This window comes from Equus przewalskii, chromosome 14 (genome assembly GCF_037783145.1).
Source record: "Equus przewalskii isolate Varuska chromosome 14, EquPr2, whole genome shotgun sequence".
NCBI lineage: Eukaryota > Metazoa > Chordata > Mammalia > Perissodactyla > Equidae > Equus > Equus przewalskii.
In genome coordinates, this window is record NC_091844.1 from 50279165 (window position 1) to 50304859 (window position 25695).

Here is a 25695-nt window from a genome sequence, read left to right on the forward strand (position 1 = left end):
CTCCCTTGGTCTTGCCTCTGTCAAGTTTGTTCAGGCCCAAATTCTTGGCTTCATCTTTGACTTCTCTCTTTCTCTCACTCTCCACATCCCATCCAATCAACATTCACTCAACAAAGAGTCACTCAGTGCCAGGTAGGGTTCTAGGTTCAAGGACAGCAGTGAACAAACCAGATCAAAAGCCTGCCTTCATGGAGCTCTGTCTTCTAGAGGTGGAGGCAGGCAATAAATAAGATAAATAAGCCAAGTGTATTGTGTGTTGGATTAAGATAAGTATAAGGAGTAAAATAAAGCAGAGAAGAGTAATAGGAGTGTAGGCAGAAAGAGCTGCAATTTTAGATAAGTCTGTAGACAACTCTATCTTCAAAATAAATCCAGAAACAGACGTCACACAATGTCTACTGCCACCAGCAAGTCCAGGTCACGATCATCTCTCAACAGCCCCTATTACTGCAATAGCCTCCTAAGGGGTTTCTCTGCTTCTACCCTTACTTCCCACAATCTAATCTCAACATAGCAGCCAACGATCCCATTAAAACATAAGCCCGATGACGTCCCTCCTTTGTCCAAAATCCTCCAAAAAATGAATAGAAATAGACTAAAAATGCCAAAAGGAGTGTCACAGAACACAGAAATGCCAAGGCCTGGCAGGGGCTGGACACCCTGAGTTTATGGTGGAGCTCATTAGCTTGGTTATTTGCTGTTTCCCTCACAGTGCCCGGGGGCTCAGGTACAGTGAGAACAGCTGGTCAGTGACAGAGAACTGGAAATGAGCAAGTCATAGAAAACAGAAGGGGCAAAGGGGCTGGGGACCTGAAGGGCCAGGGAGAATGGGGCTGAGGTGACTCACCCAGAGATCCTCAGGCAGGATCCAAACACTTTCCTTACTGTGCGGACCGGGCCTAACAACCAGAGTCTCTCTACAGCAGGGAGCCAAGGACATGGGGCAGAGGCCAAGGAGCACAAAGGGAAGCTGGTGGTGAGCTCTCAGGTGAACGAGAATAAAGCATTCTGGAGGGTGACTAGCAACTGCCTAGAGAAGAGGCTCATGGCAGATGGAGCTACAGGCAGCGAGCTGGGGAGGAAGGGGTTTCAGCAACATCTCAACTAATCTGGGTATTTGGACATGGGGTGAAATGGCTCTGTGCAAGCAACTCAGAAGAAAGGAGCAATATACTTAGGACCTTGGGAATGGGGTGCTGGGAGAGACACCACTGAGGTGTACACTGAAATGACACAATGTTTATGAAATAAACCCAGGGGAGCCTGAAAGAGCTCAGGGCCCTTGCTTGAAGTATGGTTACAAGTACCTCTCAAGGTAAAACTCAAAGCCTTATAAAAGATTAACCATACAGTTATTCCACTTTGGGGAACTAGAAAGATTACATCTAAGTCAATTGGGATTTGGTAAATTGTATAAAGCATACTTTAGTAGGTTTTAATTTCCTTTATCAGATTTTCATAGAGAGACTGAAAGATTGATATAAGTAAGAATTTATTGACATCAATTTCTTAAGCTATTATTCCAACACAGAGAGGATACTGAAGAGCTGAAGACAATGATAATAAACCCACAAGATCTGAAGTTTTCAAGGCCCACTCCCTCCATGAGAGAGAGAGAGAAGATATGAATATGTCTTCAAAAAGAATCTGGAGACTGCTTTCAATTGTAGCAAGAAGTAATGACAGTTTGACAATTTAAGCATTTTATCCAGAAACATATATCTATTTCATAGATACCAAATCAATTACCATATAATTGAGTTTGAAAATATACAAAATATTTTTCTTACATACTGAAATTAAAACCTAATTTTAAAAAGTGCACAGTAAAAACAGCATAAGGAAACCTACAATATCCATGGTATATGTATTGTTTTCCATTTTACTGTCAACATCGAACTCTGTATTTGCCTTACTGGTTACAAATATACTTTAAATGGTTGAAGGCCATGTACAACACTGACTACTTGACTAGGTCCGACCACACTCCAGCTCCCTGAAGGCGGCCAGCACTGGACGTGGAGCCTCGCCCTGCGTTCCGTGCAGCAGCAGCAGCAGCTCTGGAAAGACGTCGCCAACCAGCTATGTGTCAACTATCGACTCTTGTTTTTTTTAGAATTTCCCTGTGCAAAGAAAATATCAACAATAAGAACACAAACTTTTAGAAAAATAATTCACACAGTTTAGAGACCGAACTGTCTGGAAGCCATATTTCACTGAGGAAAACTTGAGCTTCCGAGAAGGGAATAGCTGACAAGCTTACATTGTTAACTTTTATTCGTAATCACAAAGCAGTTTGTTCGTTTTAACTCTCCCCACTTTCTATGCCCGTGGACCTGGGGGCTGAAGAGAACCAATAAAGAAAGAAAAGAAAGCTATCTTGGATTTATTAAACCTCAAACTTCATTTTGTTCCAAAGTCAAAGGAGTTTATGATTTCATGAAGCTAAAAAAATTCTCCAGCCTAAACATGTTTCTTTGTTGTTCAAATAAGCACCTCTTAAAGGTCTTAATAGGTACTAATTTTGAATAAGTGCCAACTAACATCCCAACGGCAATGACTGTCTGTCAAAGGAAGCTGAGATACTGGTTGGGAACAAGTTAGGGGGAAGATGTCTTAACTTATCCCCAATTGCTTCACATACGGAGATTCGGACTTTCCAGTTTTGCGTAACTTTTCTTCTTTCTGGAGAAGTTCACTTTTTAGGAAAACATTCTAATGCAATTCCTATACTTAACTATTAGGTACAGATACTTTTTTTTCATGTAAGTGGGACATGCTTGCAGAATACAAACATGAAGACCAAGATAACAGCAAACCAATGGTTTCAAGATGTTTACTTGGTCTCCCATGGAGACCATGTCAACTTAGCCAAAAGATGATGCTACAGCAATCTAAATTACTAATAAACGGGGGAAAAAGCAAAATATAGGGATCCCAGAATAATCAAAGAAAGGTTAACAATACAGACTACAAAGTGAAGAAGGATCTCTAACTCAGTGTCTTATTAATGACAGATATTTTAAGGACTAGATTAAAAAGTTGAGAGGGCTTCAAAATTCCCTACTTCTAAAGTAGCTGCAATACAATTACCTTCCGGACAACGAGCTTCGCTGTACTCGACATTAACCCTTCTCAATTCAGAACTGAAGGCCTTCTGCAGCTCTGAAGTCTGAGGAGTTTCCCTACAATCTTTTTCAAATGTTAGATGCTAAGGCAGGCTTTCTCATACCACTCACATTAATGTGTGTGCTTTCTACGTGCGTCAGCTATTGGCCTGCTGGAGTATCAGGATGCCAAAAGGGTTAAAGGAAGCATTCTTCAAGAGGACCCACTGCCCACCCCCTACTTCTAAGCTCAAGTTTCCCAAAGCACAAATAACTGGAGAACCATAATCAGAACCACATTGACTGGTTAAAATCATCACAAGATGTCCCAGAAAAGCATCATGGACACTCTCTGAAGCAGCCAGCTGCCAATCAATATCATGAAACTACACTGAGAAACAAAATTACATAATGCAGATTCCAATGCATTAACATGATATATTTTCCAAGGAGACGGCAACTGAGCAGAATGCTGCTGTGCATGACCACTAGCAGCAGATGCCAAAATAAAGCTCTGGTTTGTTCTCTATTACCTCTCCATTGCTAGCACATAGCAGGAACTCAATAAACACCTGCTAGATCAATAAGGGGCAGTAGAGGGTTTCAAAGCGCACAGGCTGGAGACAGTAAATCCAGGCTGGTGGTGGTATAGCATTGTCTGAGTTATTAGAATGTACCAAGCATCTGAGATGATGCATGGAACCAAGACCCTGGCCTCCTAAAGCCTACCTGTCATGGTTAAAGAGCATATACATTATGTTACAACAAAGAGACATGGTATAGGGATATGTATTTCAACATAAAAATGCAAACCAATATCTACTGACCCAAGCCTGGTTAAGCAGAGGCTTTATGGGAAATGAAATCAATGAAATTTTTGGAATTAAAAGGACAAGACATTCCTAGGTTATATGGATATGCATGAGAATAAATTTGCTGAAGAAGGTTGCTCTTCAACAGCACCATTTTAGATTCATATAAATAGAGAGTAATCCCTCTTACAAATAAATGCTCTAAGAGTCTCCCCAACTCATAACAACAGTAGCAGAAATGCCAAAGAGCAAGGGACACAGTATTAGGGCCTTAGAGGTCACCTCTTCTCTCAACTCATAATTCAGTCAAAGAATCTTAATTTGACTTTTGGCTAAGAGGACAAGTGATATTAAGAAAAATGATTTATAAACGCTTTAAATCTCTTAACCTTTTGCTCCTGAAATGCACGGCAATGAAATATATTAAATACATTAAATATTAAATATTGCCCTGCCGAGAGACTCCCTGCCCCGCCCCCCTACCTTGCTGGACATCTTTAGTGTGTCAATCTCTTCTCTCTGTTTAGATAACGTCTCGTTCATGCTACACAGGTGGTCACTCATCATACTTAACTGATCCTCGTAACTCCTCTTGGTAGTTGTCAGCTCATCCTAAACGGCAAAGGAAAAGAAGAACAAAAGAAAAATCAAAGCCCCACTAGTCCTACCACTCTAAGCCTTTTTCAATTCATAAAAGACATTTTGGAAAAGCAACCTATCAAAATGACCTATCTGATCAATTAACATGAAGGTTAAGCGACAGGCCCAATAAGAGAACACAGCTAAAAGAAGTGGGGGAAAAGTTTTTCTCAGCCTTCAAAATATGTTCTGAATTTCTTTGTAAAAATGAGTTTGCTTCTATGCCAGGTATAAAACTGTCACAAAACAAGAGGGCTACATGACCTTTCAAATCTCCTCAGGCTTCCGAGCCTTTGGGTGGTGGGAAGGCTGTCTTGGCATATCCCACCATCCCAGCACCTCCTGAAGGACCCTCAGGGCAGGACCCTCCATGGAAGAAGCACCTTTGTCTCTCTTGCCGTCTCTCATGCTCTCTGGCCACTTAAAATCTAACCCTGTGCTCTTGGCTAATCTGATAAACTAATCTGAAACTAGGAGGAAGTGGGTGCCCCTAGGCCAATGTGCTTTTTCTTTGCTTGTATCATGTTTATATTTAATAGAGGCTTTCTGGAAACAAGCCTTTAAAACAAAGCAGTGAGTAAGGAGGACTATTCTGCAGCCCTACTGTTCAGTTTAGGTCAGTTTTATGAATCAGTAAAGAGAAGGAACAGGGTGCTCTAAACAAAACAAGCTTATAGCCCTCCATGACGAGATTAACAGAGGAGGAGAAAAAAGGACTATGGGTAAATAAGCATTGTTTAAGGAAATGCTGACTAGAAGAGAAACAAACAATACAGCCACTTTTTGCCTGACATAAGTAAGACGTTACTTTAAAATGAATTAGAAATAAAGTGGTTAGAAAAACGTACGTCTGGAGGTCGAATGCCACTAACTTCAGAAAGGAAATGCTGACTTTGCTATCCAAGAATTTTCAATGACATAAAAACATATTAAATTTCAAAAACACATTAAAACTGCTAGGGTAACACTTGTGGACCCACCTGAAGTCTGCTGATGTTCTGACTGGCTGCTTTCATCTCTTCTGTCAGGGCCTCTTTAGACTTTTCAGCCAAGGCCAGTCTTTTAGAGAGTGCTCGGCACTGTGAAACCAGAAAACATCCCATGATCCCAGGAGCATCTCCCAAAGGCACATTTACTTCAGAGAAGGTCACCAGAAAACAATCGCCAAAGCCAAAAGCCCTTCCTCCTCTCCCTCTCTCTCCCTTCCTCCCACACATATCTGACTACCTGCAGGCCTTGGACCACACATTAGCATACATGTAAGGAAGATGTGGTCCCCACTCTCATCACTTTAATAAGGAAAAACAAGTCGACTACCCCAAGTTCATTATTGTTTTTTTCCTGGCTCTAGCCTGATGACCAGTGGTTACGAAAACCATAAGTTTTCACATTTACCCAGGATTCATTTATACTCACACTGGATGAGAAAGGGAATGGTTATTTCAAAAGTTATCAATGGCTTCTGACCATGCAACATGGATCCTAAGATACTTTTCTCGTGTTTTAAGTCCTTTATTAGAGACCACATTCATTATAGGAACAATTAGAGCTTTTCAGTCCTATTCTACAGATTATGCTCTATCTACATGGAAAAAAAAGTAAGTGTGGGACTGTGAAGATCCCAGCTGCTTTCTCTGGGGTTCTACTAAACCTAGACTATCCAGAGACAGAGCGGATCAAGAAGAAAAAAGAAAAATTCTAGTTCACACTGTTGTTCAAAGAGGGTATGCCATTAAAAGGATCACTAAACTTTCCGATAAGGCCATGAGACTGACAAGGAGGATCTGTTGAGACATATTTGAACGCTGTGTCGACATCAGAGGCTCAGACTAACCATTCCAGTAAAGCCGTACAGGGGATCACCATTTCCTGTTTACACACAGGGAAAAACTAGGACAATTTAAAAATTCTTGTATCACAATTGTACTGAAGACATTTACTAAGATAAGCAAATCTCTGGGAAATAAAACAGCCTCAGAAATCCCCCATTTGCTCATAAGTTCCTCACAAGAGAATTTCAGGAGTTTTCAGTCAACCAAATCAACCACCCTCAATTAACCAAACAACTACTGTGTGCTCAGTACTGAACCTGAAAAAGAGGGAGAGAGTTCTGCAAGGCACGGGTCCTCATGAAGATGACAATCAAGTCTGGGACACTAACTCGAAAGGCAGTTAGGGATCCAAACAAGGACACGATTATGTGCTGCACAGCGTGGCTCAGAGTGGAAGCACTACGGCAGTTCCACTGTAGGTCAGCCCTGCTGTCCACCCCACTGTCTACAGTCCAACAAGCTGCCACTATCAATCAACTTCTCACACATGTATGCAGCGGTTGCTTGTCAACAACAATGACCTAGGCACATCATTTACTTTAGCAGGAAAAAAAGAAGCAAAGCTTCTAGCAGCTGGCCTCCCATCAACCCCTCCATCTCCAGAGTATGGAGAAAAATCACAAAGTCAGGTCCCAAGAAGGGGGTCGTCTTTTCTTTTTCAATTTCTTTAATAATTTTAAGCATTATCACTCTCCGTTTGCCATCTATAACTGACCTTTTAATACCAAGTTTCAAATGAGAGACCTCACACATATTCCTATATGTTGGACGACTTCCATTCTATCATCATTTGTTTCTTACGCTTGGATATCTATACTTTCTTCCTCCATTTTTTCCCCTTCTAATCTAGGAATTGTGTATAATTTTATTGATTACCTTGCATAGTGTTTTTCTAATTCTCTTAAGAAATGAATTGTTTGGGGAAGGGAGAAGAAAATGTAACAAAAAGTAAGATTTTCTATCTTAGAAGTTGAAAAAGGTTATATTTTTGATTTTATCATTTACAGGAATTCATTTCCACAAACCGTCATTTAAAAACTGGAGAGTACTTTTTTAAAAAAAGGCATATTTTGCTTCTTCATTTCCCTATACGAAACTTCCTTGACTTTTGTCTACCTGCCTATAACTCTCTAAAACAAGCATGTAATTTGTAATGATAATGCTCTAAAACATACATTATGTGGCCATAGGAAAGGCTACCAGTTAGTCTCTCAGCATTTTTCTGCAACTTAGAGATGATAAATCAGTCCTATATTTATTGAAATGAAGATTTTTAATTGGTATACAGACCAATCAAGATGAACTCCAAATAAACTCATATGGATGCAAAGACTGACTTCTCTCTCCTAGTGAACAGCAGAGACCAGGACAGTGACCTAATTCCTGAAGGGGTTAGGAAAAAACCACCAAATCTGATTAACTCTCCACTCACCTCAGCATAAAAATGCACTGACTTACTGTCGGCCAGCTGCAGCTGCGACGTCAGTTCCACTATCCTCGCCATGTAGTGATTTTTAATTAAGTCTTCACGAGATTCCACGTCTGGAACCTAAATAGAGCACACATAAATAAATAAATGCCACTGAGACGAAGCAGTTCTGGAAGAAAAGGTTAACGTCACTTTAGAAAAAAGAAAGACAACATTTTGTCTATTTTCATTTGAAATTGGATGGGAAATTATAGTTTTCCCATCCCTTGAAGAAACTTCAGACAGGCAGGTAAATGTATATTCCAAATTTCTTCCATTCAGCATCCTGCCTATCTCAGAGTGAAGCTGTGGCTTTAAGAAAACAGCACAAGTGTAGTACTGGGAAGCCCAGGAGCACTGGGGCCATGTCCCTCCATCTAGCTTCTATTAGTCACGAATCTGACTTTCAAAATCACCAGCTGTCTGACTTCTACGTCCTCCTCTGATTAGAAGAGGGCAAGAGAAAAGGGAGCATCTCCTGGAACCCCTAAAACCTGAACATTCTTTTTCCCCCCAATTATCTTACGAGAGCTCTAAGCTCTTAAACATACTAACAAATTAAACTATTTCTATAATGAACAGTTTATGGCACTTGTCCCAGACTACTACTTCTAGTTACTCTAGCAATGACACACTATTGAGTTTAGTTTAAAAATATGCAGAAATTCACGATTACCTAAACTATAATGCCAATAAGGACTCAAAAAATTTACGAACCTACTTGAACTATATTTACCAGTTTGCCACATTGAGCGGTAAGCTGAATGACTTTGGTGTCTCTGAACGTTTATAAAGTTACATCTTATAATATTTCAAAACTCAAATGTGCAAACCTATCTGACAAGCCAAATCTGACCTGGGTTCACTCACTTGAGGGCTGGAAAGAACCAGCAAGCACACTGTTCACCAAGGCCCTGAAAAGCCCTGCTTCCCCAGCCTGCCCATTGCGAGGGCTAACAGCTCTCGCCTCACACAGCATGCCTGCAAGCTGATGGCCGAGCTCATGCCACACCTTGTCAAACTGCCAAACCAAGTCATTCAACAAGGCAATTATAAAAACAGGCTATAATCTGTTGGTGACAATTAAAATAGAACCAGAGAGAAAAGCAACATAGATCCACTGATGGAGGGGGAAAACATTGGCTCCACTTTTCTGGAATCGTCAGAAAACACAATTAGACTTTTGCAGGACTTTGTCAACAAACATGCAGCCACATATTTACTGACAAACAACATGATGCCAAGCACATATTACCTCGCCGTCAGACGTCCTGGTTAAAATTCCAATCTAGAATATAAGGGAAAAAAATCTTTGGAACAGACTGTTTACAAACACAATAGTTTAAACACGTGTAATATTTTCTCTTCTCGGTTTACACTGTTTCAAAGCGCCCTGGGAGTGGAGTACTAGAAGAGCACTCTCGGACGGTCCTTTACTCCAAGGAAGCTGTGCCTGCGGATGGTAACTGCGTTTGTTACCTGTGCCATGAGGCGGTAATGGATAACGGTCATCACTACTTCCTCTATCCAAATGCTGTTAACCATTGTCACTGAAATCCAACAAACTGTCTCGGAAGAGCGAGAGGAAGAACAGCTTTTGAAAGCATCTTGTCATTTCTATGCCTATTTCCAAACCAGTAGACACGAAGGGGTAAAGACAGTTTTCTAGTGACCATAATAACTAACAACTAACTAAGCATTCCACATGGAACACACAAATAAATACCCTGGCTAAAAATTCAAAAGGAGAAAGAAGAAATACACTTTGATATAATGTTACTATATCAAAATATAGCATTATGTCAAATGTATATTATATCAAATGTTACATTATACCAAAATGTAATCTTAGACACATTAAAGTGCTGTCGGGTTTTTAAAACTTGCTTTTGTGCATTAAGATTTTAAAAATCTTAATGAATACTGAAATCTTCCATGAATACTGTTTTCAGGTTATTTTTCAAGGTGGAAGGGCATGTACTTGGGCACAACAACTTAAACTATTGGAAAGTCAGTTTCAATGGATTCTATTCATCAGACATGATGCTCAATAAAGTTTTCACACATTCTAAATAATATCTTCAAGAGTATTACTCTTAACAGTGAGCAGTATATCAACTGAATGTGTGCTAAGGAATGTTATGCCCACCTAGCTGTAAAAGTATCTTTTATGAGACTTTTTTTTATAGAAGAGCCATAATTTTATACTCACTGAAGCAAGGGTAGCAATTAATCTTTCAGTTAAAAACTGTTTACTGTAACATGCCAATCACTTAATTTTATATATTCAAATATGAGTACATTTGGCATCTATTCTGCCTCCCCACCCTCACTCCCGTCCTCCGGGTTATGGTTTGAGAATGTAGGAGAGCACACAGCTCCTCTGTACAGATGCTGATCCAAGCTCTTCTTCCATTAGATTGAAAGCAACTAAGGGAGAGGAACAGATTCCATTATACAGACTAGACTGAAAATGAAAGGAGGCTGACAATGTCTCGGGCCTCTAATCCTGACCACCAAAGACAATGCCCCCAACCAGAGTTCACAGAAAATGTGGCAAATGTAGCATCTCAACTGTACCTTAAGTAAGAGGGGGAAAAAGAAAGGCTGAAATGTGGAAACACCTAGGAAGGGAGAAAATGCCGTCTCTTTTTATCTCTATTGTCTCCAGGTCATTTTTGGCAGGAATCTGCCATGTGTAGAAGAGAAGGAGAGTGACGTGGTGAGACCCTTCTCTCCACCTGAAATACTCTTTTCCTGCCTTAGACTCCTGCTCACTTTGAGACACACTCACGTTACCTCTTCTGTGACGTCCTCCTGGAGTCCTCCAGGGACTTCCTCTGTGATCCCAAAGCATTCTGTATAGGGGTCACTATAGAATCATCCTGTGAGCATGGTATCCAGTCAAGTCAAAACTCTTGAGGAGTTTGGTTTATGTTTTTTGCTTTTCTAAAAATTTTAATTCTTTTTTTCTCCCCTATATTTTATTATGAAAATTTTCAAACATGCAGAAAATTGGGGAAAAAATACAATAAACATCTGTATATCTACCATCTACAATAAATAATTAACATTTTGCAACATCTGCTTTATTTATCTGTGTGTGTGTGTGTGTGTGTGTATGTATATATTTTTTTTTTTTGCTGAGGAAGATTCACCCTGAGCTAACATCTATGCCAATCTTCCTCCACTTTGTATGTGGGTCACTGCCACAGCATGGCTGACCAGTGGTACAGGTCTGCACCCAGGATCCGAATGCATGAACCCAGGCTGCCAAAGTGCAGCACGCCAAACTTTAACCACTATGCCATGGGGTCGGCCTCTGTGTGTGTATATTTTTTCTGAATAATCTGAAAGTAAATTGCAGACATTATGACATCTTACCCTAAGTACTCTGGCATTTATCTCCAAAAACTAAGATATTCTCCTAAATAATGATACCATTATCACACCTAAGAAAATTAAGACCAATCCAAGTTTCTGACACTGTTAAGGTGCAATAAGGTCTGAACACATCTTGAAAATAAAAGTTGGCTTGTACGTTTTACTATCAGGTATGTTCTGAATCAGATGCAAGGTCAGTCTGAGAAAGACCACCACATGCTCTGCAACAGCATCAGTGAGCTGCAGGGATAAAGTCGTGTGCCTCAGGCCAGGGCCCTCAAGAAGTGCCACAGCTCTCCTCACGCTCCTCAGAAAGCACTTGTAAATTACACCTACTGGGACCCTTTTCATTATGAGAGCTTTGTTTTTCCTTCCTGATTTCTCTTTTCCTAGACTTTCTAATTTTTTTTACAGTAGGCAAAATATTATAAATAGAAAACTTTTCTCAAAGTACGTTGAATTCTGTAACTTCAATGGAGATGTTTCTTCACCTTCTAAGTCACTGCAGTTAAACATAGAGTTTCAAGATAACCTGCCAGGATACTGCTTTAGGAAATACAATTAGCCTGATGGGCTTCTGTGCTATATGTATGTTGTAAAGCTTTCTACTATCTACGAATATACCATATAATTGGTTAAAAATGGTATTCAGTAATCATTTCTATAAAAGTTAGGCATTTAGCCCTTGGTCAGAAACATAATCCCACATTACAAATGTTTTTATGGAAAAACAGAATCATCTTTAATTTGACTTATTATATCTCTTCCAGGAACACAGCCCTCACCATGGGAAGACTCATGTACAATCAAAAGGAATTTAATGGAGTTGCTTTTTTTTTTTCTTTTAAAGATTGGCACCTGAGCTAACTGTTGCCAATCTTTTTTTTTTTTTTTTCTGCTTTTTCTCCCCAAATCCCCTCAGTATACAGTTGTATATTTTAGTTGTGGGTCCTTCTAGCTGTGGCATGTGGGACGCTGCCTCAACATGACCTAATGAGCGGTGCCATGTCCGTGCCCAGGATCCAAACCGGCGAAACCCGGGGCCACCGAAGCAGTGTGTGTGAATTTAACCACTCGGCCATGGGGCCAGCCCCCTGGAGTTGCTTTCTGAAGGAAGCATACTGGTTACCAATCTGCTTTTGGATGCATGTGGATTATTCCTGTTCTAAACTGACGTGTAACTTAGATGGTTAACATTGAACACTAGGTTAGATCCTCACCAATTAGCATGAAAAAAAGAAGACACTTACCAGACTGGTGCTGTGGACGGGGTCCAGCACAGCTTTGGCTGAGGCTTCCTCCTGGCCCGTAGCATTCACCATGGTGGCATTTTCCTGGGACGGCCCAGCCACCTGCCCACTACTTGTACTCTTCAGCTTATCTGCAATTCGCTGGTTTTCTTTCTCCAGCTTGATTTTGGCTAATTGTGCTTCCAACATCCAATGTTCTTTTTCCTGCTCCAGTTTAGAAATCTTCTCCAAACTCTGCTGAACCTTGAAAGCAACAGAGAGTTCCAGACCTTAGAGGATGATGCAGACAGAACTTAGTGGCCAACTTAGTAAAGAACCTACTTTATAGAATGTAAACCAAAACTACTTCACAGAAGTGAAAACAAAAAAGCTTGACCCTGGAATAGGGAAATATTTACTAAACAGGATACAAAAAGCATAAGCATATAGTGAGAAATTGGACTATAGTAAAATCAAAAATATCTATTCATGGTATCAATAAAAGAGTGAAAAGGAAAGCCACAAAGTGGAAGAAGCAGCATGTATCCAACAGAGGACTAATATACAGAACATACAAAGAATTTCTACAAATAGAAAAAAAATAACGATTTGAACAGACACTTGAACAAGACTATAAACATTAAAAAAAAGGTACTCAATGTCACTTATTTACCAAGGAAAAGCAAATTAAAACCACTCGATTAAAATAAAGAAGATAGAAAGTACAAAGGTGGGCATGTTTGTGGACTAATTGGAACTGTCATAAGGCGCTGAGAGGAGTGGAATTTGGGACAAACACTTGGAAAAACTATTTGACAGGATCTTTTAAAACTGAGCATATCATATCCTATGACCCAGCAATTCCACTTCTAGATACATCCCCAGTAGAAATGCATGCATGTTTACAAAAGACACGGATAAGAATGCTCACAGCAGCACTATGACAGCCAAACACTTGAAACTACCCAAATCCTCACAAGCAGTGAGAACGGATAAAGTATGTATATTCACACAACAGAATACCCAACTGCAATAAAATGGACAGATTACAACTACATGTAACACAAATGAATATTACAAATATAATGTTGAACCAAAGAAGCCAGACCTGAAAGAGTATACACTGCCTAATCTCATTTAATAAAAATTTCAGTATCTGGCAACAAAACTAAGTGATGGTGTTAGAACACAAGATAATGGTTATCTCTGGGGGAGAGGAGAGTAGTAACTGGAAAGGGGCATGAGGAAGCCTTCTGGGGTCCCAGCAATTTTTTTAAAGGTATACCTTACATAAAAAAATGTTCTTTTTTAATTTTATCTAGGTGCTTGTTACATTACTGTGTTTACTTGTGAAAATTCATTGGGCTATATATTAATGATTTGTATATTTTTCTTTAAGTATGCTATACTCCAATCAGAAGCTAAAAAAACGAATGCTCAAGGCAAACAAAAAACTTGAGAATTACATAAAAATAAAATCTTAGAGTGAATTCCAAATGCTTTACCATCATGGTTGAGTAATTACCATGTACCAGACACTGTTCATGGTACTTTCCTCCCCTTATCCCACCGAAGCCTCCTAACAGTCCTACAGTTCTCAATTCTCAAAGAAGAGAACTAGAGCTCCCAGCAGCTCAGCCACCTGCTAAACTAGCAAATGGCAGAGCCAGGACTCGGGACCCCATCTGTCAGGCTCACAAGTCTGACTCTTTTCACTATATCACACTGCCTCCCATTGGCTCAATTAATCCTTACAAGACCCTGAAAGGTAGATATTATCCTCATTTTAGAGAGGCAGGAATTGAGACTCAAGTGTTTATCAGACTACCTGCAGCCGCTCAGTGGCAGAGAGGGAAAAGCAACAGCTCTGAAGTCAGATGATTCTGTCCCTTACTAGCTACTTTGCGTAAAACCTGCTTAATTTCTTTGAGCTTTACTTTCCTTACATAAAATAAGAAAATCCAAAATCAATTTTTAAAGTATTCCATATTTTATTGTTTGTCTCAGGAATTTTGTTTCTCAGGAATTATTCTGTGGATTCAATTTTTAGTTCCAACATCCTAGTGCATTAACCTCGAAAAGATAAGTGATATGTGTCCAATGAAAATAAGATGAGCATGGACAAAATAGTGTCTCAGATGAATTTATTTGTGCTCTCCTTAAAATAAATATTTCCAAAAATAAAGCAAGCGAGGTGCTGAAGTGAATAAATCTCTGACAAAAGCTAAACTGGCGTCAGTTTGTACCAACTTCTGAAAAAGACAGTACCTCCTACCTCCACCTGCCCCCTAAATTCAATTGACCGATTGAATACTGGAAATGTTTCATTCCTGCTCATTTAAGAAATAAAAATAACTCACTGAGTGTCTAGCCTCACCACCTTTTTTGCCTTATTATTTCAGATATTTAAATCTACTGCCTAAAGAAAGAATTAATCATCATGGCCAAAGTGTGCTGATATTACTCTAGTGGCAACTATAATACCAATTGAATGAAGATGACTTATTTAGAGCATCAGTAAATGTTTTTTAATGAATTGTGCTTATGTTGCTTTTTAGTAGGTGTTAAACAACTAATTTTACATGTTTACTTATATAGCCTTCTAAACCACTTCTTTGTATGCCAAAAACTTTCTCCAGGAGATTTAACATTTATGCTCTTTAACAAGTGCGCTGATTTTCCAGGGGCCGTACCTGCTGTGAAAGACCTTCTCGACTTTCAGTAGAGCTGAGAAGGACCCGGCGGTTTGCCAGTGCTTCTTCATAAGGTACCGACTCCAAGAGGGGCTGTGGAAGAAGCATCATAAGAATTAAAGAAAAAGATCATATCATTCCTCTGATCCTACACACACAAATAAGAAGGCTAACTGGGGTTCGATAACAAATTCAGATGTATGCCAACACAGATTCGTTCCTTTACTATATGTGAAAAGGAAGATCTTTTTTCAAAGAAAAATAATGAATAGAGACTTGTTATTCCAGTTACAAGCTACACTAAAACCATATGGACTTGCAACAAAATAGACAGGTGAAGGAAGAGGATAGAAAATCTAGAAACGGACAAAAGCATATACAAAAATGTATTATGTGGTAAATGTTGCATTTTTAAGTCAATGGAGAAGGGACAGACTGGATAAATGGTGCAAGGACAACCAGCTAATAATTTAGAAAAATAACTATTTATATGCCTATTTCATACTTTATATCAGAATAAATAAATTCAAGATAGATTAAAGATTTCAATCTAAAAATTAGACCACAAAAATACTGAAAAGAAATTCAGGTGAACATTTCTATAATCTTGGGAAAGTGTCCCTGGCTGAGACTCACCACCATAAAGAAAAAGACTGGCTTGATGATATAAAAATTAAAACTTCTCTTTTGAAAAACTACTACAGCAAACTGGGGGAAAACTACTTCCAACGTAGACACAGGATTAAAATCCGTAATATATAAGGAGCTCTTTCATTTAAAAATAGGTAAACGACTTGAACAGAGAATTGACAAAATAAATAGAAATGATAACTTTATGAAAAGATGTTTCACTTCAATAATGAGCAAAACAATGCAAGTTAAAATAAGAAACCTCTTATCTCTGAGATTGACAAATATTAAATTTATGGGTTAAATTTATACTTCTATGGCTGGTAAACTATAAGTAGGTAACCTTCCTGAAGTACAGTCTGGAAAAATGTGTCAAAATTTGAAACATTCACAGACTTTGAACCAGCAATTCCATCTCGGGGAATTAATCTTAGATAGATCATTAAAACAATCAGACAAATATAGGGAGATAGCCTTATACATTGCTAGAAGCGTAAAATAGTATAGCCACTCGTAAGGGCAATTTGCAGTAAATATTAAAATTTAAAATGTGCAAACCACATGATCCAGAACATTCCAGTTTCAATATTCCACACGTGTGCCCAAGGAGGCATCTACAAAGCTGTTCATTGCAGTATCATTGTAACAGTAAAAAACTGGAAGCTACTTAAATACTCACCAATAACAGAATATCTAAATGAACCACAAAGAACCACATTATAGAATTCTATGCAGTATTTAAAAGGTATATAATAGGCACCACATGTAACAATATAGACAGATCTCTAAAACATATTTTAAGTGAAAAAAACAAGTTGAACAATGAAACATGCATTTAGGTAAAAAAAAAAAAGAACAGAAAAGAAAGAAAATTATATATATCGTATATTGTTTATAGATCTATAAAGACTCATATAAATGCTCCAAGAGTCTGGAAGGTTACACACCAAACTGATAACTATAGTTTCCTCTGGAGGGAAACTGGAATTAGGGCTTGTAATTTACCTGTAAGGTTCTAACGTAATATAAGTGTGTTTATGCATTATGCGTAACTAAAAGTTAAAAAAAGAGAAAAAGATTAAAACAAATGCACAAAGTTGCATGTGCAAGAATACCCACTGTAGCATGCATATAACAGTGAAAATAGGAAACCTAAATATGCACCAGCAATTAGTTAGATTAGTTAACTATCCACCATTAGTTAATATCCACCAGTTAATCAGATTATTACACATTTACAGAATTAAATACTAAAGATAAAAGACTACAGAGGCACTAAAATGACAACAATTTATATTTATAGATATATAAAGATATCTACTATTCATTAAGAGGAAAAAACTAGGCACTAAAATAGTATATGTATCAGTATATGTATCCAGATACACTTTGCTTTTTAGAGCATATATATGTGTGTGTTTGTGTGTGTGTGTGTTTGCTCACGCACGCGTGTGAGTGTACACATTCATTAAAATTTTCTTGGGTACAGATACATTCTAACAAAGTTAAGAGTAGCTACCTTTGGGTGGTAGGATTTGGGGTGATCATAATTTTCTTCTTCAGGTACTGCTGTATCTTCTGATTTCTTTTTGTGATGACTGTGTATTCTTTTTATATTCAGACAAAAATTATACATGTATTTCAACTTTTTTCTGTTCCTACAAGTCTAAGATTTCTGCAGTGTAATACTTATTGGCTGCCTAGCTGCCTCACCTCAGACATTCTACTGGGCACTCTGGACATGAGTCCAACATGGCCTATGCGTATATCATATAAGAGGTGAGGTTTGGGTCTCTGTCACCACCTCCTCCCCAAAGACGCCCCCAACACCCACCAACCACCTGTGCCCCCACCTGTGTAAAATCTAAATATGAACTATGGAAAAACTCTTGCCATTCTCTGGAATTATTCCTGACTTTTCCTCTGATTTAAATGTTAATAGCAACTCACAAACCTTTCTCAATGCCTTCATATAGGCAGCAGCTTTTTTCTTGTACTGTAGCATGCATTCAGCTGAAAGAGGACTAATGAATCCACTTGCTGCCTTAGGCCCATAGCTCAGTGAAGCAATGAAATAGTCCACATTGTTGCTGAAGAAAGATGCAATCTAAACAAAGTGTGACAAAAAGATAGATTTTTGTTTTCCGATAATATATCTAAAATATATATATCTAATAGTTTTGGGAGCAAAGTGAAAGACGCTGAGAATGGAAATGAAATTTCAACACCTGCCCAAAAGCCCACATTTATTTATTTGAGGAGAATACCTAGGGCAATAATTTATAATAAAAAGACGATACCAGTATAAACATTGAGACCAGACTTCTGAGGTGTCCTGATACAGACAATTCTTATTCTTCCTGAAAACCAAGACTAATTGTGATTTATTCCGTAGACGATGTTCATGAGCTGTTTACCTCATTAGTTTCTGCCACTGCTCTCAAAATATCCATGTTTGGACTTACACATTCCATTTATATTTTACCTTTGAATGTTTCATCTTCCAATGTAAGACATGACAAAGCATCTTGAATATGTTATCTCCACTTAAATTTAATTCTGTAAATCCCAATTTGTGAATTACAAATATAATAGAAAAAAGACCAAAAATTCAAGAGGCCTTTGTCGTTTACAGATTTAACATTTGTTAAATCTATGTAAGCAGCCACAAAGATCCATGACTGTAATTTTGCTGAGCCATGATTGTGACTCTACAGTGCTACATAAAATGGTGATATTAAGTAAAAATGTCTGAGAAGGTTATTAGCCAGAAAAATTAAAGTCTTGGATACTCTAAAGAATATCCTATTTCGATAAATAAGAAAAAGTGACTTGTAAACAAAGTAGTCTACCTTGGCAAAAATTGCCCAAGAAAACAAGCAATTAAATCACTAATGGTCTGAAAGGTTATATTTTTCATTAATATTTCACTATGTCAAATGAAATTCTATGTTCGGTAGTATTTAAGAAAATGAGGATTCTAAAAGTCTGGAGCTTCACATTCCTTGTGAATGACGTGGATAATCACATGCCCACTGTTTGCATTCAGGTCGCAGTAGTATACAGTGAGCATTCTTCAATATGTAAACATTACACTCTCCTGCTGGGTTTTTTAAAATTACAAACTACAAAATTTAGTTTAATCAAATCACATTAGCTAAGTATTAAGCTGCCACTAACATTAGTTCAGATACTTATTTTAGTTAAAAACCATTTATAAAAATTTCAGAATGAAGATCAAATACCTTTCCTTGAGACAACATTTTAAAGTTTCAGGCAAAGCAAATCTACAATAAGCTATGAAGGATCCAGGTATACATTATTTCGGAGTTCTCATAAAAGGTGGTAAATGCACAGACTCTTGTAAAATGCTAACATTTTCTTTTCCCAGAATTTTTGTGAATTGAATCCAAGTTAGAATTATCCTCAGGAAGCTTCTGGCATGCCTGTAGATGAAAGGTTAAAGAGGGGGCTGTTGGGGTGATCTTCTGGCTCAGGAATCCTCTAGGCACAGATCTGTGAGCTGACAGAACCTAAAGAGAACACCTTTTAATTATGGTCCCAAACTATAGCAAAGCGTCACAAAGACCAGTCTAAGTCTGGGAAAGATGACATTGAATATCTAACATGATCTATGATCATCTCTTACTAACTTAAGACACTTGCAAAAAATGTATTCCTATTATGGTCAACCTTTCAGAAAAATAATAGTACATAAACACAGATGGAGATTAGCATTTCCTTGAGAAATTATGTCGAGTCTGCTGAAATAAATGGGCCAAGACAGTCCTGAATACAGTCCTTTTGGTTTTATATACAAACAGGTAGTTCTCAGACAAGTCTTAATTGTTAAAGGCATTAATGATGGCCACAGGAACACACATTCTGAGAACGCGACATCTGCTGAAACCAGAACATCCAAGATTGGATTTTTAAAGAAACTGCACTTTGGTCAGTTTATAATAATAATTAAGTGCTTAATGATCCAAATGATCATTATTTAATATTAAGAGTTCAATGAAAAGGCACATCTTAAAGTCACTTTAAAAGAACTTAAGATCTAAGTGTTACCAATGAATGAACAAAAAATTAGGAGGAAAAAATATTAATGGAGGTTTTATTGTTTTTTCTTTTTATGAATAGTCCCAATTTCTATACAGCAGACCTTTGATATACACAAGAAATCTATATTGAGATGATATAGAATCTTAAAATCATCAAATATCAAAAAATAGATAAATAGTGAGTGATCCACTTACTTTCATAAATGCTAAATACTCACTACCATATTGTTTTAAATATTGGGCAGGAAGGAGGAAAAGGGAAACAACTTTATTTTACAAAAAGGCCTGATATTTCAAAATCCTTTCACTGATCAATTTTCCTATGTCATTCAGAAAAAAAAAAAAGGAGCATATTTAAGAATTGAATTTATCCTCAATATAAACCAAAGAAAGATTACCTTTCCTGCTCCGTTTGTTAATGCTACTACTGACGACAGGATACAGTCATTAGTTGTTACGAGCTTCTGTGTTGCTGTTGGAAGTTCATGTTCTATTGTAGCTTTTTGACTATAATGTTTGGAAATATCTATAAAAGCAATCAAATGAAAACTCATTACTATACATACACAAGTTGCATACAGATAACCAGTCCATTAACTTCTCATATCTACTCTTACAGATTTACAAAGTAAATTTGACAAAAAATGGTCCCAAATATAAGGACGGTGCTGCATATCAATTAGGTCACAAATCCATGTGGAAAGAACACCATCCTGGTGTCTCTATTACAGCCACCAGTTTGTGGGTCTGATTCTCCCTCCTTTGAGAGTTAGCCCTTTTCCTAGTGTTGGGTATAACCCTGACGAGTATTTACCAGTTAAAAACCCTGTTTTGATAGTCCAGCAGGCACAAATGAGAATTTATCTTGTATTTATATAAGCAAACCATGAGGCTAGAACAGAACAGCCAACATAGGCAGGTGCCCCACAATCTTTATTGGACCTTAGCTAGTTTGCTAGTACACACCCCACCTAACAATGAGAAATGTCTGCACAACCAAATAAGGACTGGATCCTCTAGTATCTGGCTTCACGTGCTAGTGCCTCCAGGCCAAGAATATTACAACAAAGACCTGTGGTTAGAAAAGCACAGAAGAGAGGCTTAGATGTAAAACCGTCAAAGAGAGAAATTGCAGTAGATGAAACTGGCCAAACAGCTAAACTTGGGGTTTTCTGGGTCTCTGAGAAATATGATTTTGTCCTGGAATTAAGGGAAAATGGGAGAATTACTAGGAACGTTGGTTTATAAGAAAGGGTAATTATATTTTGAAATAATAAAGTGTTTATAGTACAGCATCCTTTGGATTTTTTTAGAATACTTCAGTTACGACAGCATTAATTATCATTACCAACAGAAGCAAAAATAAATCACAAAATGTGGAAATTAACTTCTATAGCAGGTGTGCATGCATTGAATTTCATTTATTCAGAATCAAGAAATATAGTTGATTTTAGACTACAGATAATTAAAAGACTTTAGAAAGAAATGGTATTTGAGATTTTACTTGATATGATCATGATATTTTAACACAAATTTACCGTGTTTTATGAATGAGATTATTTTTAATAAAATTTTAAAAGTAGGGAATTGAGGTATTTTATATACATATATATAAACTTTTAATTTAAGATAGTTTTAGATTTACAGAAAAGTTACAGAGAGTTTCTGTGTACCCTTCAGCCAGTTTCTCCTACTATTAACATCTTACATTACTATGGTACAGTTGTCACAGTGAAGGAACCAACTAATTGGTAAATTACTATGTTTAATAAATATATATATTATTTTTTTGAGGAAGATTAGCCCTGAGCTAACATCTACCACCAATCCTCCTCTTTTTTTGCTGAGGAAGACTGGCCCTGAGATGACATCCATGCCCATCTTCCTCTACTTTATATGTGGGACACCTACCACAGCATGGCTCAATAAGCAGTGCATAGGTCCACACCCGGCATCTAAACCGGTAATCCTGGACCACCGAAGCAGAGCATGTCAACTTAACCACTGCACCACCAGGCCAGCCTCTAATATATTTTTTAAAATAGATGACTATCTTCTATATATTCATAAGATATCCAAGTGAATAAAACTTCAAGTGGAACGCTGAACATTTTTGTATACGGAACATCACAGCCTCTAAAGCAGATGTTTTTTTCCTACACACCACAGAAAGTTTTATTCACTATTTTACTGGAAGCATACAATGCTATAAGACGGCTTGGTTGGTAGGCAAGCTTGGTTGATTGATAGGTGATTGACTCACTTACGAATGACGTACAAGACTGAAAACACTTATATGGTTTCTAAAGGATCAATGCTACTGTAGTTCCACTATAATAATTCTCCTAATCCAACTGTTTACTCTTTATTGAGTCCAAGTATTTTAATTATTTAGGGTATTCCTTGACATTAAATTTTAACTCCAAAAAGAACAAAGAAATCATGTGACCTAGACTAGAGATGTATTTTTCTTTTATGTTTCCTATGAGTCTACCTGCTCTAGACCTGAGACTAAAGATGAAACAACTTTCACTTAGAATGCCACTTCTTAAAAGACGAATTCACTCTCATTTTAATTCCATGTAGGATACATATTTTTATAAATCCCTATCTCTCTTTTCACACTGAGACCTGCCTGTCTGCCTGCCCGCCTTCCTTTCCTCCTTCCTTCCAACTTAGATCAAGAAATATTCATGGCAAAACAGGAAGTAAGAGGTTTGAAATAAGAGTCCTCTTATAAACAAGTTTCTTCTGTTAATGCCAGTTAATGCTCACTCTGAGTTTTCATGAGAGATACACAATAGTCTTCCAAGCTAGGTATGAAGACAGATTTGATCTGTAAACCTGGCAACAGGACGCCATAATCTGCTTGCCAACCATCCTTCATGTTTCCCAACATTCTCCCTTTATATTATGTTCATTCTGAAGGACAGAAGCAAGTGGAGACACAAAGCAAAGCTTAGGGGGCTTCTAATCCTCCCATAATCTCCAACAGCTCATGCCAAATAATAACAGCAACATTTTTTGATTTGGACCACTTGGCATCTTCTCAATCTTATGTAATGTATGAACAAAAGCAAAAACTTTGTATATTTTGGATTAATTAAAATAGAAATAGAAATAAAGTCAAATTTTTCATGTAAATGAAGCTTTAAGACCCCTCTCAATGATAGCTCTAGCTCTAACCCCTCCTTTATAGAAAATCTGGAGAAAACTCTAGCAGGAAAAAAATCATAATATCAGCAAAGGAAAATTTAGAAAACAAAACCAAAAAGCCTGTAGCCACAGAGCTATTTTGTGGTTCCAATGGCCTAGTTCCAGGTTAAGTAAGGTCATAGAATGGAGGACTACAGTTAAGTCCGAGCTCCCCAAACCAAAAGCTGCACAGAAAAAAGGCACCAGGCCCTTAGTTTTTCTACAGACCAGACTAGGTTCTGCAGGGCTGGAGTTGACTGTTGTCACCAGCCACCAAGACTGTCTATCCGAGCTGTAATTTCTGCAACCAGAGCTACCTCCAGAAGTACAGCGACTTTCAAAGTTCCTTATAATTGAAGATAAACCACAAGAAGGACCATTCTCCAGAGTGAATGGTAAGTGGTGCTGGGTAATACTGCTGAGACAAAGAATGACTCCCAGTGCCATACGTTATATGCTATGCTACAGAAGAGCCCCCAATACACCCACCTTATTATTTTCTGTCAAACTAGTAATTGGTCACTAATTGCTAACTAACCACAATAAATAATCTAGGAACCTGGGCTATTTCCAATAGTTCTCAATAATTGCTCCCACTCTCTCCACATTCCCTTACCCTGAGAGTTTTCAAAACGAAAAAAAGGAGAAAGCCTAGAAGCCATGCAGAGCTATAGAGAAGATAGTCAGGACTCAGAATCACATACTAAGAAGCATAAGAAATGCCCCTCAGCAGACTATATCCTTAGAGGCACACTAGCAATTGAAAACTGACCAGAGGGGCTGGCCCAGTGGCGCAGCAGTTAACTGCGCACATTCCACTTCGGTGGCCCGGGGTTCGCCGGTTCAGATCCCGGGTGCGGACATGGCACGGCTTGGCAAAGCCATGCTGTGGTAGGCATCCCACATACAAAGTAGAGGAAGATGAGCACGGATGTTAGCTCAGGGCCAGTCTTCCTCAGCGAAAAGAGGAAGATTGGCAGCAGTTAGCTCAGCACTAATCTTCCTCAAAAAAAAAAAAAACAAAAAAGAAAACTGACCAGAGCTTAAAAACAGACCTTCATTTCTTAAGGCTCTGCTGATCAAAACAGGACTTAAAATGGGCACTTTAAACATAAAAATGCACAGGATGGTGGAAGCATTCTTTCTGGGAACTTTAAACCTTGGCTTCCTCAAGTCCTTCCTGCTTGGGCTCTAACAAGTGCAAAGTATTTTGCTCAGTGCCTCTGAATAGCATGTCTGGTTCGATAAAATTCACACACCTGCCTTAAGTCAGTGTACTGTATTTTTGGCTAACATACTGTGCATAAGGGTTTCTCTTCAGCACTTTGTTTACCTTCAGAAATGAAGCAGATGGGAAAAGCAGAAGGCAGTGAGCTGTGCACTTCAACATAAGCCAAATGCTACTAAGCCTTTATCTGGGGTCTATTAGCCTTGGCAGTATTTGTTTAAATCTCGTTCAGGCTGATCTGAGAAAGTGGGATGAAGGGTTTAAGCTTATTTATGTTCTTTTTCAAGCCTCACCTTTCATGACATCATGAAGTCCACGCAGAGCAGCACCAACATTTGTTAAGACGGAACCGTAGTTTGTTCGAAGGAGTCCATCTGGCTCCGTACCTAGGAAACCAAAATCACAAACCTAAGCATTTTCCCAGAAGATTTCGCCCGAAATATTGACAGCCCACCATCTCCCTCTACTTTTGAGAAGAGAGAAAATGAAGACTGCTCATGATAGGTTGAAAACAATGGCTCTTAAAATCATTGCAGACACATTCAGATATAATGGTGATAAACACAGACACATCTAACTGATTTGCATCCCCCAAGTCCACCAATATTTTTTTTTTAAGATTTTTTTTTTTATTTTTTCATTCTTCTCCCCAAAGCTCCCCGGTACATAGTTGTATATTCTTCATTGTAGGTCCTTCTAGTTGTGGCATGTGGGACGCTGCCTCAGCGTGGTTTGATGAGCAGTGCCATGTCTGCACCCAGGATTCGAATCAATGAAACACTGGGCCACCTGCAGCGGAGCGCGCGAACTTAACCACTCGGCCATGGGGCCAGCCCCTTCACCAATATTTTTAATGGTTAAGAATCAAAATTAAATTGCTAAGCAGGACTATGTCTTTCATGATTCTTTTTGAAATAAAAGTCTTTGTGAATTGTCACCTTGTTACTATATAACACATTTCTCACTTTGTTCTTTCCCTACTCATTATTATTTGCTAAACATCACTAAAAGCACTATTATTCAGACATCACAGAGTTCCACCTCTGGCATGACAGCATAAGAAGCTCCACAGATCCACTCCCCAGCAAAACTGGAGAAAATTATTTAAAAACAATCATTTAAAACTCTGGAAATGACCTTCACGGTATATAGCAAATGAAGAAACATTTATTCAAGAAAAATCTTTAACAACTCGGTAAGAACAGTAAGAATCTGTAGTATTTGAACAGAGACCCACTCCTTCCCTCCCCTCACCAGCTCAGTGAGCTAGAAATCCCAGTCCAGGCTGGTGCAGCCAAGAACACAGGAACACAAGAGGGCTGCATTTCTCATCTTGCCCCCAGGTACCTGTTGCTGAGGCTAGTTCTGGGTAAGTATGACCAAGAGGTAAAGGTTCTCTTCTTTCACCCAGCCC

The 25695-nt window shown here is 38.3% G+C and overlaps 1 protein-coding gene across 6 annotated transcripts in view; it reads right to left on the reverse strand.

Annotated features, from left to right (window-relative positions):
- Nucleotides 1-1475: 1475 nt before the first annotated feature.
- PPP1R21 (protein phosphatase 1 regulatory subunit 21) overlaps nt 1476-25695 on the reverse strand; it is a 58156-nt gene continuing 33936 nt past the window's right edge. For 4 of the 6 annotated variants that reach the window (XM_008529209.2, XM_070572725.1, XM_070572724.1 and 1 more), the window contains 10 exons: nt 24575-24667; nt 20257-20384; nt 17749-17901; nt 15165-15257; nt 12493-12735; nt 9114-9146; nt 7823-7939; nt 5539-5637; nt 4403-4531; nt 1476-2123 (listed from right to left, as the gene is read on the reverse strand). In XM_008529209.2, the coding sequence (XP_008527431.2) occupies nt 2094-2123; nt 4403-4531; nt 5539-5637; nt 7823-7939; nt 9114-9146; nt 12493-12735; nt 15165-15257; nt 17749-17901; nt 20257-20384; nt 24575-24667 (1118 nt within the window). In that variant the 3' untranslated portion in view covers nt 1476-2093. The remainder of the gene's footprint in view (nt 2124-4402; nt 4532-5538; nt 5638-7822; nt 7940-9113; nt 9147-12492; nt 12736-15164; nt 15258-17748; nt 17902-20256; nt 20385-24574; nt 24668-25695) is intronic. The other 2 variants (XM_070572721.1, XM_070572723.1) reach the window with 1 other exon arrangement.